At 40.3% G+C, this 16,147-nt stretch overlaps 1 protein-coding gene across 1 annotated transcript in view; it reads left to right on the top strand.

Annotated features, from left to right (window-relative positions):
- The first annotated feature begins 12,635 nt into the window (after positions 1-12,635).
- Positions 12,636-16,147, top strand: part of WDR43 (WD repeat domain 43) — a 50,145-nt gene continuing 46,633 nt past the window's right edge. Inside the window, exon 1 of the mRNA XM_065891221.1 lies at positions 12,636-12,868. Coding sequence (XP_065747293.1) covers positions 12,644-12,868 — 225 coding nt within the window. The 5' untranslated portion in view covers positions 12,636-12,643. The remainder of the gene's footprint in view (positions 12,869-16,147) is intronic.

Genomic DNA, 16,147 nt, shown 5'->3' with positions numbered 1-16,147 from the left:
AAAACTAAGTAAAATTATCTTAAAATGGGAAAGGCCAATGTTAAAACAGGGGTGGCGGGGTAGAGGGGTGTTATAGGCTCCATTTCATCCCTCCCAAGTTCATGTATCGAAGTCCTAACCTTCAGTACGTCAGAATGGGACTGTATTTGGAGATAGGGTCTTTAAAGAGGTAATTAAATTAAAATGTCACCAGAATGGGCCCTAATCCAATATGACTGCTGTCCTTGTAAGAAGAGATTAGGACACAGAGGGAAGACCATGGCCATCTACAAGCCAAGGAGAGACGCCTCAGAAGAAACCAAACCTGCTAACACCTTGATGTTGGACTTCTAGCTGCCAGAACTGTGAGAAAATTAATTCTGTTGTTTAAGCCAAAAAAAAGAGCATTGACTGTATTTTCTAATTCTCTCTCTTTAAAAATTTGTATTCCCAGGTTTTGGCACCCCCCCCCCAAATCTTTAAATAAAAATGAATTTAGTTAATCCTAAAAATCAAACAAAAGAAAATTAAAAACTGGGAAAAAGTTATCTATGGAGTCCAAAATCTCATTTAACATTGAATATCACTAACCTGTTTGCTTAATATTAATTCAATTGGCAGAAGTTTATTAAGGGTCTGGCAATATCTAATGTGCCTGGTCTAATGAGGCACATTAGCTATTTATTTCATTTAAGTTTACAACAATCCTGAGTCAGAAATAAGTATTCCAGTTTCACATGTAAGAAAACTGACCCAAGGAGATTAAATGATTTGGGCAACAGCCCATAGCTGACAAGTGACATGACAGGGTTTCCTATCTAGGTCAGTTTGGTTCAGCAGTCCATGCTCTTTGTACTGTAACACCCCTTCTCAAAGGCCAGTCAACAGTACATTTGAATTCAGAGTTAACACCGGAATACATTCACAGAGCTACAAATTCAGTTTAAATTTGAGAAAAAAAGTCTTGTTATTACTTTCAAAGACAAAAATTCTTTCTAATCTGTGCTTTCGAAAACATCAACCATCGTAAACTCCATCATCAGGACTTCTCTCTTTTAATCCTAAAAATGAAAAAGCAAAACAAAACAGCCCGGCTCTCCCCCTATCCCAACTGCATGTCTCACTTTTGGTTTTGATTTAAGAAAAGTTATTTTGACTAACATTTATGTTATCATTGCCAAATATGGGTCTGCGTTGGAACCTTCTGGATCCTAAGCTCTACAATTGTTTTTAAATTTATCATTCCTAATTTATTGTCTCGTTATTAAATGATATTTGGCTGTTATTTCAGAAGGAGTAAGAATTAGGAAGATGGTATATTGACAAAATATAGGAAGTAAATTTACATATCTTTGATTTCTGAGATAAATTGTGAACAGTTAATGGCATTCCTTTCTTTCTATTATTTGAATAACAGACAGTGATATAGTTTGTCCTACACACATCTAATGAAATGCATTAACATACACTGAAAAATATAATTATTCCTTATTTATTCATGACCTTTCAGAGCATTTAAGCTCTCAAAAAGAAGTCACTCTGTGTGCTTTTCTATTTCTGGCTATACTTTTCCTTTCCTATCTTTCCTATGAAACTGCCAACTTGGACTCTGAAACTATTCTCTGAAAATATGAGGCATCACCAACTCATCATTTTTACTTTAGGGTATAAGACCAGAAAGATACTATCGTCTAGTGGCATTTAGTCAAGCAACCACTTTAAAATCCAAATAGATGTCAAGAAATGCTATTACTGATGGCTGACATTTTTAAATCTCCAGTCAAACTATATCTCTATGTCTAGTTCCTTAAACGTTCCCCTCTAGCTCTTTGCATATGCTTCTTCCCTCTATATAACTCCAAAAGACTGGGAGAAGTGCCTCTCCTCTGTACTGTTGGTATGTCCTATCTTTAGACCTATCATGGTGTGTGTCATACTGTGTGGAAGTTGTTGTTTACTTACCATTTCCCTGGTTAAAAGATAAAATTGTTCAGAGAGCTGTGTCTTGTTCATCATTATAATTCTGTCATAGTTATATCACTATAATCCTGTTATATCATTGTATCATATTATATGGTATATATGATGTGTATATAATATCATCATATTTCATAGCTGTATCATTTTAATCCTGTCATAGTACCTGGCACACAATATGCCCTCAATAAATACTTGTTCAATGAATGAAGAAAGTAGGAAATGAGAAAAAATAGCAGCCCTGATACCTAAGTCCCTATACTAAATGATTCAACATGTAAATGTGACCCAATTACATTTAATAGTTACATATTTTGTTCTGTATCTACACATGTACTTAGCTTTTTTAGAACTGTTGAAGTTTTTCTTACTGACTTTTAGTGAAATAGAAAGTATCTAAGTCTAAGAATATAATTTCCTTTCTCTTGCCTTTTCATTTTTTTCCTGAGTTGCTGCTAACTTGAATCTGGACCCTGTAGAACTCCTCTATGATTTACTGTTGTATTACTAGAAATTGCAATTTTAAATCTAGAGAATTTTAAAATTTTCTTAAATATGTGTACAGTTTTAAAGAAAAATTGCATGATATTTAGACTTGGAGAAGCTTCGTACTTATCATCACCCACCACCACTCACGAAACACCTTTTTTGGTTCCTAAAGTAAAGGACAGTATGCAGCATGATTCAGAACCAGTTTGTTAGCACCTTGTGAGCCATCGTTTTAGAATGTTGAGAACTGATCAGTCCTCCTTGGGATTGAACTCCTGGAGAGGATCCTAGATCCTCCTTCCTTCTCCTCAGGGTCCTTCTTTTGGAGGATGGCCTGACTGTCACCTCCATCCCACCAGCCCTACTGCTGGTCAGGGTCCAGTGCTAGTCTGGGCCTCAGAGAACCTCTACACTGCACCCCTCCCTTCTACCCTCCACCTCTTTCTCAGTTGTCATCAACTCACACTGCAGAACTCAATAACCAATCTTCTGATTTCTAAATTGTGTAGCATTTAAGCTTTGTGTTTATGTTCACTCTCTTTGTTTATGAATGCTCATAAACTCTTCAAAATTTAAAACCTTTTTAAAACTTAAAACCTTGGGCATATCCATCCATCTATTCACTCGCAATTCCTTCATTTATTTACTTTGCATAATTGACTTGTAATCACGCTTATCTCACCTCGAGGGGACTCCCCTGAACGCCCAAGACAAATACTGTTATAATCTTTCTTATTCTTTTTTTTTCTTTTATAAATTTATTTATTTATTTATAAATATTTATTTATTTTTGGCTGCGTTGGGTCTTTGTTGCTGTGCACGGGCTTTCTCTAGTTGTGTCGAGCCGGGGCTACTCTTCATGGCAGTGTGCGAGCTTCTCATTGCGGTGGCTTCTCTTGTTGCAAAGAACAGGCTCTAGGTGTGTGGGCTTCAGTAGTTGTGGCACGCAGGCTCAGTAGTTGTGGTGCACAGGCTTACCTGTTCTGTGGCATGTGGGATCTTCCTGGACTAGGGCTCGAACCTGTGTCCCCTGCATTGGCAGGTGGATTCTTAACCACTGTGCCACCAGGGAAGTCCCTAATCTTTCTTCTATGTATTGCTTTTTATTTAGTTTTTGTAAAATTGTAGTCATACTTTAATCTTTTTCTCACATTAGCTCTTTGTATCAAAGATTATGAGTGAGCATAAGCAATAGTAAAACCTTAGCAAGACCATGTACAAGTGTCACTGTTGTGAGCTTTCACACTATAGGAAATCCTGCCTAATTGACTCTTGTCTGTGCTCTGTAAATTCACGCTATTTTGTAAGGCTGTATACTAGGATACTGTTTGGTTATAAGTGAAGGTAGGAAATTCAGAGCTAAGATGGTCCTCTGAAGTGTCAGGTACTCCTGGGTGTGGTCTCCATTCCAAAGCTTACCTTATGGCTGCTCAAGCTCCAGCCATTACATCCCAATTTCAGTCAGTAAGAAGAGAGAAGAGAGAAGAAGGTCATGCCCTCTTTCCTTAAACACACTTCCCTAAAAACACACATATCACTTTTGCTTACATTTCATTCACCAGGACTTAATCACATGGCCAGATCTAGTAGCAAGGGAAGCTGAGAAATTTAGTCTTTATTACAGCTGAATATCAGCCTAACCAAAAGTCTGAAATTCTATTAATATTGAAGAAGGGAGAAATGGATTAGAAGGCAACTAGCATTTTCTTTCCCAGGTGCATGCTAGCTAGTTTAGGCAATCCCCATTTTAAAAAAAATGTGTTCCTAAAATTTGTAAATAGGATGTTTGCAATCTTGTATAAGTAACAGTTATGTTCCCAGCTCTGCTCAAAAGCCTATTTAGGGATAAAGTAGCTGAAGCAGTGTTCACTATTGAAAAAGACAATGGAAAACTATTAACAAGCCACTTGTATCATTTAAACAAAAAATTAAATATAAAATCTGTGTTTTCAGCTGTCTACTAGACACCATCTCTGGTTGACCTGCTGGTACCTCAACAGCATGGCCCAAACTGAACTAAGTCATCATTTCCACCTTTTGTCCCATCTCCTGGAACACTGGACGTCTTATATTCCCTATATGAGTTTAAAAATCACATGATTTTCTGTTACTTCCAGGCTAGAAAATTCCAGGTCATCTGTGATTCTTCTCTCTGCAGCACTCTCTTCCAACACTCACAGACGTACATTCACAACCTCTGATCAGTGGTCAGGTCCCGTGGATTTCCTCTCCATTTCCTTTAGCCACCACCAAATCTGACTACCTGCATCTGAAGCCTCCCTACTCCTATCCTACACTGTTTCATTCAGTTATTCGATAAACATGTGTTGGGTATCCACTGTGTGCAGTGCATTGTGCTAGGCTGAGGGTACAGAGATTGAAGAGGGGGATGGGAGTAGTTCTAGCCCTCAGAGAATTCACAGTGCATTAGCGGAAACACAGTGGCTTTCCAAGGTCAGAGTGGTGGGAGCTCTCTGCCCAGCATCCAGGCACTAAAGAGGTGTACTGTCTGTGAGGAATTCAAAAACAATACCAAAATCAACTGAAAGCCAGTCGGCTTCCTCTTATCACCAGGTGTCATCTGTTCTGAACAATGTCAGTAGTAAGATACTTCCCTCCCCCCAAATATTTGATTGGCTCAAGTTCTAAACAAGGGTTGTGGCTACCACTGAGTTTTAATTACATATGTATGTATGTGTGTATGTATGTACGTATGCTTCAAATTAGCACATTTTTATTACTTGTGCTCTGATAAACATTATAGTGTATAAGAAAGTTAATTCCAAGAACTCCTAATTATATAGTTGGCCCTGACACATGTGTACTCACTTATAAGAGTTCTTTTTAAGTTCCTAAAGTTTCAGAATCATTCAAGAATAATTCACATCTCCAGCCCCTGTGGTACCACATATTCCTGTGTTAAAACAGGATATTTAAAATAAAAAATGACTGCACAACAGTTATAAAGATGAAGAAGCAGAACTTCAATTGGAAATTCAAGAAGCAGAACTTCAATTGGTCATTCCAAGACTACTTGGAATTTTTGTTTGTGTTTAAAATGTTTCAGCTGTAGAGACATCCGAAAACTACTTAGCTACTCAAAGAAACAAAGGCATGAGCAGTATTACAATATTTGAAATCCCTTATGAAACATGATTTTTATGAAAAAACTCAACCTTACGTCAAACTCAACCTTATGTTTCAGCCTTTTCTTAACTATTTGTGTGTATGCTGTTTCATGTAAAATAAACCGTTTAAAATTTAAATTACTACAAAATGTTGTCTAGCGATTGGGAGCAAATATAGATTGACAAATCTAGCAGCACTAACTATTGAACATAAATATGCGGAGATCAATTTTGCTAAAGTTATTGACAGATTTGCAGAAGTTAAAGGCTTGAAAACAAAACTAGCATTACTTAGCATGCTTTTGAGGCTCATCCATGTTGTAGCATATAACAATAGTACTTCATTTGTATTGCTAAATAATACTCCATTGTTTGGATATACCACATTTTGTTTCTCCATTCACTACTTGATAGACATTTGGATTGTTCACAGTTTGGGGCCATATGAATAATAATACTGCTATGAAATGTATGCATGGACATATGTTTTCATTTCTATGGGTACGTATCTAGGAGTGCAATTGCTAGGTTGCAAAGGAAGTTCATGTTTAATTCTTTTAAGAAACTGCCAAATTCTTTTGCAAAGAAGCTGTGCCTTTTTACACTTTCACAAGAAATAGATAAGGGATCTGGTTTCTCCACATCCTCACCAGCACTTGTTATTGTCTGTCTTTTTTATTATAACCATCCTAGTAGACATGAAGTGGTATCTCGTTGTTTTGATTTGCATTTCCTTAACAGGTAATGATGTTGAGCATCTTTTCATGTGCTTTTTAGCCATTCATGTATCTTCTTTGGTGAAATGTCTATTCAAGTCTTTTGCAGATTTTTTAATTGGTAGTTTGTCATCTTATTTATTTATGTATATTTTTGCATGTGGATATCCAATTGGCCCAGTACTATTTATGAAAAAAACTATTCTTTGTTCATTAAATATCTTGGCACCTTGTATATATCAGTTGACTTTAGAAGTAAAAATTTATGTCTGTACTCTTGATTTTGTTCCATTGCTCCATGTATCCATACTTGCGTTATCACTCTGTCTTGATTACTGTCACTATAGTTAGTTTTGAAATCAGGTACTGTGGCTGCATCACTTGGTTCTTCTTTTAAAAAATTGTTTTCACTATTTTAGGTCCTTTGCATTTCCACACATATTTTAGGATCAGCTTATCAATTTCTACAAAAAAATCCTGATAATATTTTTTTTTTTTTTTTTTGGTACACGGGCCTCTCACTGTTGTGGCCTCTCCCGTTGCGGAGCACAGGCTCCGGACACGCAGGCTCAGCGGCCGTGGCTCACGGGCCCAGCCGCTCCGCGGCATGTGGGATCCTCCCGGACCGGGGCACGAACCCGCGTCCCCTGCATCGGCAGGCGGACTCCCAACCACTGCGCCACCAGGGAAGCCCCTGATAATATTTTGATAGGGATTGCATGAATGTATAGGGTGAATTGAAGAGAATTGCCATCTTCACAATACTGAGTTTACCAATTCATGAACATGGAATGTCTTTCCATTTACTTAGGTTTCCCTTAATTTCTATCAACGTTTTTACTTTTCAGAGTACCAGTCTTGAACTTCTTTTGCTAAATTTATTCCCAAGTATTTTATTCTTGTGCTATTTCACATGGAATCGTTTTCTTAATTTAATTTTCAGATTGTCCATTGATAGTATGTAGAAATACAATTGATTTTTTTGTATATTGATTTAGTATCTTATGACCTTGCTACATTCAGTTATTGGTTTTAGAATTTTTTGTGAATCCCTTGAGATTTTCTCTACGTCATCTGTGAATAGATACTTTTACTCCTTTCTTTCCAATTTGCATGCCATTATTATTATTATTAACATCTTTATTGCACTAGCTAGAACCTCCAGTAAAATATTGAGTAGAATTGATGAGAATGGACAGTATTGATTTGTTCTCAATCTCAGGAGAAAAGCATTCAGTCTTTCATTATTAAGTAGGAAGTAAGTTGTGGGGTTTTTTTGTAGTTTTCCTGTATGAAGTTAAGGATGTTCCTTTCTACGCCTAGTTTGTTAATTTTTTTTTTTTAAATCATGAGTGGGTGTTGGATTTTGTTAAATTCGTTTTCTGTATCTTTTGAGATGATCATGTGTTTTTAATCCTTCATTCTATTAATATGGCATATTAGATTTTTGAATGTTAAACCTAGTATTCCGGGGATAAATCCCATGTGATCATGGTATATAATCTTTTTTATATATTACTGGAGTTGATTTGCTAATCTTTTGTTAAGGATAGATAGGATCTTTAATAATTCCTATTATCTTTAGGACTAATAGGAATTAGTTAAGTTAAATTGTTAGTTAGTAGGTTGGATGAAGGGTTGGCATTGGGGCCTGAGAGAGGATTGGAAGAGCGTAAATTATGGGCATGAGTAAGAGAGCAGAAGCCAGAACAAAGGTGGTAGGGCAGGAAACCAGGATCAGATCAGAGCCTGGGGTGTGATGTTTGAGGCAGTCTACAGTGAGTGAGTGATGATGCTGGGGAGATTGACAGAGACCAGGTTATAGTGTTCTGTGGTCCATATATATTGAGCAGCATAGAATTTCTTCCATAATTGTCAGCAAGCTTGTGAAGATTTTCGTTTTTGTTTTGTAAAGTAATCAAGTTTTTTTTAATATTTATTTTTATTTATTTGGTTGCGCCAGGTCTTAGTTGTGGCAGGTGGGCTCCTTAGTTGCAGCTTGCCAGCTCCTTAGTTGTGGCATGCATGTGGGATCTAGTTCCCTGACCAGGGATCGAACCTGGGCCCCCTGCAGTGGGAGCGTGGAGTCTTAACCACTGTGCCACCAGGGAAGTCCCTGAAGGGTTTTAAGTAGAGAGGTAGAATGGTCACATTTATGATTTGCAAAGATCATAAAAATGTAGCAGCCTGGAGAAAGGGAGTCCAAATAAAGTAGTGGTGGCAGTTCGGGTAAGAGATATAAGGCTCAAACAAGAACAGAGGTGGTAGAATTGGATGGAAATGAGGAAATTGAATGTGGAATTACTTCAGAGATAAAAAAGACTGCTGATTGATCAGATGTGGGTATGGTTTGGGTGGAAGTAAGATGTGGGGTTGGGTAGTAATCAGGGTTGATTCCTTGCTTTTTACAGTGGCTAACTGGGTGGCTGGTGGTATCACCAACTGAGGCAAAGGATAGAAAAGAATCGGCACAATTAGATTCGGCTGCATGTGCCATAACCCAAAATGTAGTAGTTTAAACAAGAGGGAAGTTTGTTTTCTGTCGTATAAAAGAAGTCCTGAGGATTTGGTCCAGGACATATATAATGCTTCAGGGTCCCTAAGTTCTGCTATCTTTCTGCTCTACCATTCTTAGCATGTTATTTTCTCCTCAAAGTCCAACACGGATGCTTCAACTTTGGCCATTACATTTCAGTTCCAGGGTTTAAGAAGAAAAAAGCAATGGAGAATAGCGTACCCTCTCACTTTAAGGATATTTTGTTCCGGCCCATAGTCATATGGCCTACCATTGTTGCAAAGAAGGCTGGAGAATGCAGTCTTTATTCTGGAAAGACATATGCACAGATAAAGAAGTAGTGCTGTAAGGAACCCTGATGTTAGAGAGTGGGACGTGAGGAAGATCCATGAGAAATGAATAAGAAGAGCAGCCAGAGAAGTAAGAGAAAGCCAGGAGGGTGTGACGTCATGGAGGACAAGCATGCTAATGACAAGTCAAGTAAGATGTAGACTTAGAATGGACACATATGGTAGCAATGTGGTGCTTGCTGGAGGCCTTGAGAAGAGTTTTGGTGTAGTGGTGGGTGGGGCTGAAAGTCCCATTGCAGGAGAGAAATTGAGAAAATTAGACTATTCTTTTTTCTTTTAGTTTTGTTTTAAAGGAAAGAAAAGGTTGGGACAGTAATGGAGGGGGAAGAGGGGTCAAGGGAATTCTGTTTTTAAAGAAGAGAAAAATAACAGTATGTTTATATGTTGATGAGAAGGATTAAGTTGAGAAGTAAAAATTGACAGACTTTCTGGAATAATATCCTTGAGAAGGATTAAGTTGAGAAGTAAAAGTTGACACTGATAGAGGAAAGACTTTTTGGAATAATATCCTTGAATGGGCAAGAGAAGCTGGGATCTAGAACTTATGTGGAAGGGTGGCCTTTGCTAAGATCACAGAAAGTTCATCCATAGTACCAGGAGAGATGCAGCACAGGTGGGTAGATTCTGTGGTATTGGGAGCTTGTGAAAGTGCTCTTGTGATTGCTTCTATTTTCTCATGAAATCGTAAGCAAAATCATCCACTGAGAGTGAGGATGGAGGAGGAGGAGGTTTGGGGTAATAGGACAGTCTGTCCTAATGTCTAGGACAGTGGAAGAGTGAATGGATTAGGGAACAACTGTTCGATAATCTGTTAGCATCGACTTGCCATGTGAAGTTTGTGATCACGAATTCAAAGTAGATGAGAGTCCTAATAAAGTGGCTGTGGCTTTCTCTAATCATGTTCAGCTGCTTGGAGGTGGAGAGTTAGATTTTACCAGGCTTGTGTTTTGTTTTGTTTTTTTGGCAGCGCTGCGTGGCTTGCAGGATCTTAGTTCCCTGACCAGGGATCAAACCTGGGCCCCCTGCAGTGGAAGCTCGGAGCCCTAACCACTGGACCACCAGGGAATTCCCCAAGCTTGTGGTTTTACCAAGACTATTTTGTGGGAAAGAGGCAAGGGAGTTGAGGGTTGTAATGACAGAGGTTAGGATAAATTAAGGGGGAGGTGCAGCCATCGGGGAGTAGGGATGAGGGCTGGTGAAAAGACTGTAGGATCAAATGAATTGATGGTCCGGTAGGGTAGAAGGACTGGCTGGATGCTGAGAGCTAGAGGGAGTGAGCTGGAAAGATAGGAGTTGGTAGTTACAGAGTAGTGTGTAGAAATTGAGATTATGGAAGAGGTGCAGTTATTTGGATGGCAAGGTCTGCTACATGACCATGGGAGTGAGTGGCTGGTGTAGCATAGAGATTACTGAAAGGGAGGAGGTCAAGGAATTGATATGCTTGGGTATCGGAGGGTCATCTATATAAACACTACATACTCTCATTGGATCAGGTTGCCGTGCTCAGAGATGACTTGGGTTAGAAATCAAGCTCTTCCTCCATTGCCCGGCTCTATATGTCAATTTTCTTATTGGAAAGATGTAGATGTTGATAGTTTCTACATCCTAGGGCTGTTGTGAGGACTAAATGAATTAATACACATAAAGCACCTAGAACAGTGCCTGACATATAGTAAGTGCAAAATAAGCTTTTATTTTTATTTGTATATTTATGACTAACAAATCCATAACTCTAGGTCAGACCTATCTTCACACAGACTCATGCGTGGTTTTTTAAAAATATTTATTTGTTTATTTACTTTTGGCTGTGTTGGATCTTTGTTGAGATTCTGTGTTTGCGGCACGCAGGCTTAGTTACCCTGCGGCACACGGGGTCTTAGTTCCCTGACCAGGGATCGAACCCACGTCCCCTGCGTTGAAAGGTGGATTCTTAACTGCTGGACCATCAGGGAAGTCCCTCATGCATGTTCTTTTATAACAAAAATCCTAGAAATAGTTGTCTATACTTTTCTGCCCTTTCTCACCTCCCATTTTCCCCTCTACTCTCTAAAATGAGTTTTTTCCCCCACCTCTCTGCTAAAAACGCTTTTGAAAAGTCGCCAATGGTCTTGATCTTGCCAAGTTCACTGATTAATTCTCAGTCTTCATCTTACAGCATTTGACATGGCTTTGATTATGTCTTGCTTCTGAAATCCTTATAAAAATTTTGGCTTTCCAGGGCATCTCATTCTCCTGGGCTTTCATCACTGTTATCCCTTCTTAATCTCCTTTGCCGGGTCCTCTTCCTATTCCTGATAAATTGGCACATTTTTGGGGCTAAGTTTTTTTCTCTATTTATACTTACACCCAAGATGATCTAACCATACAGTTTCAAATAGCATCTGTATGCTAATGTGATCTACTCATATATCTGACTTCCTACTGAACCACTCTATTTGGATGTCTACTGAACATCTCAAACTTAACTGTCCAAAACAGAAACAGTTGATTTCTACTCCACCCAGACCCGTTTCCTCAATTCAGCTAATGGTATCACCATTCACTTATTCCCTCAAGGCCTTAGCATCATCCTTCACTCATGTCTTTTCCTCATCCTTCACAATCAATCCATTTAGCAAGTCCTGTTGGCTCCAACTTCAGATTAAATCTGGATTTGGACCACTTCTCACCACCTCTGCCACGTCATTCGAGTCCAACCCACCATCCTCCCTCTCTCTTGTCTCTTTGCTTTCATTCTTGCCCCTCTACAGTCTCCATCCGGCATCCAGGAGGCCTTTTAAAATGTAGATCAGTTTATGTCTTTCCAAATAACATAAACTGCAAATTTTACCATGGCTTTTCCTACTTGTGAAAGACTCAAGAGTCTCCCATGGCCCTGAGGGTAGTGTTTTATGGCTTTCCTGCTGGTCAGTAAGCTGTGTGTGGGCTGAACAGTACCTGCCATTTCTTGAATCAGAATGCATAGATTTGGTGAAATGTTACGGAGACCTTAAAAAAACTGTCTATTTGGTGCAGTAACATGGGATAAATCTTGACGAAAGAAGAGGGAATAGCCTCTCCCACCGTTACTTTCACACTGGTATGATTGAATAAATTGTTGTTATGTGAACACATGATTACAGCCTGTAAGTGGATAAGGAAAAATGGAAACAGTTGTCACAATCACGGAATTATAAGTGAACATTTCTTTCAAACATTTCGTTCAATCATGTTATTTAAATTAAAAAAAAACAACCCCAAAACTTTCTTTCTTTCTTTCTTAAAGGAAGGAGTCTTGTCAAGCCCCTCCACACGTCCCCAGAACAAGTTAGTACTGAGCCCACTGGGCCACCGTCCACAGGTAGGCCGTCCAACGCTCGCTTGCATCGCGAAGAGCCACTCCCTCTGCTCCTTGCACTCCCTCCGCCCCACTTCCCCCTCCAGGCCCCGCCCCGTGCCGGTGCGCCTGCGCACGGGCGAACACGTGGCTGCCGCGGAGCCAGAGCAGCAATGGCGGCGGGTGGCGGAGGTGTTGCGGACCCCTTCTCCCCCGCGGGGATCCCCTGCGCCTTCTCCCCGCAAAGCCAGGCCTATTTCGCTTTAGCGTCTACAGACGGTCACCTGAGAGTGTGGGAGACAGCCAGCAACCGGCTGCACCAGGAGTACGTGCCTTCCGCCCACCTCAGCGGTACCTGCACCTGCCTGGCCTGGGCGCCAGCGCGGCTGCAGGCCAAGGTAAAGCGAGCTGGATGGCGCGGGGCGGGTGGCCGCTCAGGCTCAGCCTCAGCGCTTCGCGGCCCGGCGGCGCGCGATCCGGCATTGCGCGTGGCCCTCCGAGGCCCGAGGCGAGGAGGCACAGAGCGCGGTGGAGGCGCGCTGGGCCCACACCGTCAGCCCCGTGCGTGGCCTGTCCTGAGGGCAACGAGAGAGGGCGCGGCCAGATCCGACGGGCAGCGGACCGGAGCCCTCCTGGCGGGCTCCATGTGGTCTGGGCCCAGCCGTCGCGGGGGCCGCCATGTTCTCCGAGGCCCCGGGTCCCCCAGGAGCGGCTTCCTGCTACCAGGCCTGGCTCTCCTGCTTGCGCTTTTCAGAGCTCTGGCTTTTGACAGAACCCCACGTTGGGGCTGTATTGTTGTTCTCCGACCCCTACCCAGCTCATCGGCCTTCCGCTGGGCAGTTAGAATGAACAAGTCTATTTCTTTGCTTCCGGACACCCCCCTCCACCCCCCACTCTTGGGGGCCGGCTCACCACGTGTTCTCTTCCACGTCTAGGATGTGACTATTTGAAAGTGTTGACTTTTCCCAGACTCGTTTTCACTGTAAGCCATCTGAACCTTCTTGCTTTTAAAGTTTTAACATCTGCTCGGCTCCCCCTTTATACATTGCCTTTTCCCCAAGTCTGAAGTCTGCATTAGGATATGGAGGTAAAGTGAAGTTGTAGTTTAACTTAACGAACGTGAGTCCAGGTGGAGTTTCTCTTACACGGGGCACTGCTGAGTTAGGGAAGGCTTCTCACTCTTAGGGATTCAATGAAAGATGTCATTCACTGTGGAGTCACTTGGCTACATCAGCACTATTTCACACGCACGTGGGAACTGCGTGTATAAGGTAGCCAACCCGAATCAGTGCAGTGTGATTTGGAAGCATCAGGTATTGAGTTGTGTGGTATTTAGCTGACACTGTGTGTAAACCTTAAAAAGTTAGTATTTAAACATATACACACAAAAAAAGAAAAAAAACAGTGTTTAGTATAGATCTTAACTCCACCTGACTATCCTAGGAAACTTTCTGCTAACTTTTTAGGTTGAAAGTAAGGATACATCTAACTTGTTATACTTTGGATGAGTATGTTTAGGTGTTTTTCGGATCTTAAGCTTGATTTTCATAGTTTTTGGATGAAGTGACTCCTGTTGATCATTAAAGAGACCTTATCAGGGCCCTTAAGTCAAACACAAAACTAGGACTTTAAAAAAAATCAGTTGTCATTAAGATGACAGCACTCTGCATATTTCTCCTTTTCAAATTCCTGTGTTTGTATTTTAACGGTCTTGTAAAGTGTTAATAATTCTAATGGTGAGAGGAAATGTGGAGCAGTGGTTAGATGCATGGACCCAAACTATACTTCCTCGCTTTGAACCCAGGCTTGGCTTCATCGTAGGAATTGTGCCTCTAAATGGGAATAATAGTACTCACCTCATAGAGTGGTTGTGAAGGTGAACATACTTAATGATGCATAAAGCATTGAGAGTAGTTCTTGGTATGTAAATGCTGCAAGTGTTAATTGTTGTTATTACCTCTCATTTGCATGGTTAGTCCTGCAAGGTAGATAAAGACTAACTTTTTGCTTTGTTCGCGAAGAAGAAACTGAGGCTTTGGAAAGTTAAGCAACTTGCGAAAAACCAAAAATGGAACCAGGACTAGAATGCAGGTATTTAGAGCCCAACTCTCTATTATCTGGAACAAATCATTCATATTAGGCTGGCAGATATTTGTCACCCACTTGATATTCTCTTGACTTTCAATCATATTGTATGTGTCAGGAGTAAAACTTTTGCCTGGTCTTAAATTTCCTGTTAAAAGTCAGTTTTGGATTATTTATAGCAGTCTGATACAATAGAAAAATACCTAGATTTGGTTTCATACCCAGGACTCAAACTTGTTTTGTCACCTTGAGCAAGTCACTTTACTTTTGGAGGCCTCCTTGAAAAAGAGTTGGACTACATTAAAAAAAGTTCTAACAGGTTTCAGTGTCCTTTTACTTGTATGCTCTCACTTTAGTCACCTGACTCTGTGAAATGCCCTGTAATTGTTACATTTTTAAAAACTGAGAATCAGAACTAAGAAAGTTTAAATGACTTCTCCAAAGCCTTATTAACCAATGAAGTAGCTGTAGCCACTAGAGTCAAAGTACTTTGACTCCTGGTCCAGTGCTCTTACTGTAACCTTAGATCTTGAGTCACAGAATTGAGAGGATGTGATTTTTAAAGATAGCGGTTGCTACAAATCACTCTTCATTTTCTACCTTTGCTCCCAGGTCCCTGGGTTATGATCCTTGCCACTGAAGTTTTAAGATGCTCTCTTAAGCCCTTATTTTACATGTAAATCAGTTTGTAGGAGTATTCTGCATCTGGTTCAGTAACTGGCAGTTTGCCACCCAAGGACAGAGTTTGGTGACATTACTCTTATCAGTGGAGAAAAATGAGTTGGTGCTGGGTTTCTTGGGTAACAGGAGCTAAAGCAGTGGTTCATAAATTTTTATAAAAATTAGATTGCTTCTTGGTCACAAAATGATTATAATTCTTTGCATTTATGTCACAGTAGTTTTTAGAAGATTTTTGTGTATATCATATAGCTGAGCATTTTATTTGGGTGATGGAGCCTGGGGGGAAGAGGACCTCAGATGATGATGAGAAAAGTGCAAGGAGATGGATTGATGGACTATGCATGGATGCTGTTTTTAGAGTTCCTCAGGTTTATGTGTGTAAACTGAGGCTGAGATGGTAAATGATATGCCAGAGGCACACAGTAAGTGGCTGAGCTACCCAGGAACTGACCCTGCTATTTCATTGTTCCTTTAAGATCCAAACTTTTCAATTTTTCCTTCTCTAACTGCTGTAGAGCCCTGAAGAAACAGACTGGCTACCACAATAAATGCATTTATGTTACTTTGCTGTCACTGTAGTTAACATGACCCCATATGGCTTAGTGCTTATTAAAGGAGGCACATGGCATTTCAGGCATTAGACAGGGCAAGCACAGCAGCATTAAGGATGGTTCTAGGAAAAATCTGAGCATCCCCAGTCCTAACCCTTAGGGATGCAGCACAATCCAGTTGTGTTCCTGTATAATGCTCTGTCTTAAGGTCTCTCCAGTTTTAAACTTCAAAAGCCTATGGTTTGCCTAATAAATCTTATTGGCAGAAATAGAAGTTCCTGTGTATTAGAATTTGTTTTTGATGTACATACTGTATGTAATTACATGTAATATGCACACATTTTGTTCATTGTTACCTAT

Source organism: Phocoena phocoena, chromosome 14 (genome assembly GCF_963924675.1).
Source record: "Phocoena phocoena chromosome 14, mPhoPho1.1, whole genome shotgun sequence".
In the NCBI taxonomy this organism is placed as follows: domain Eukaryota; kingdom Metazoa; phylum Chordata; class Mammalia; order Artiodactyla; family Phocoenidae; genus Phocoena; species Phocoena phocoena.
The sequence above is the reverse complement of the archived record's forward strand: the minus strand, read 5'-3'. Positions and strand labels throughout refer to the sequence as shown.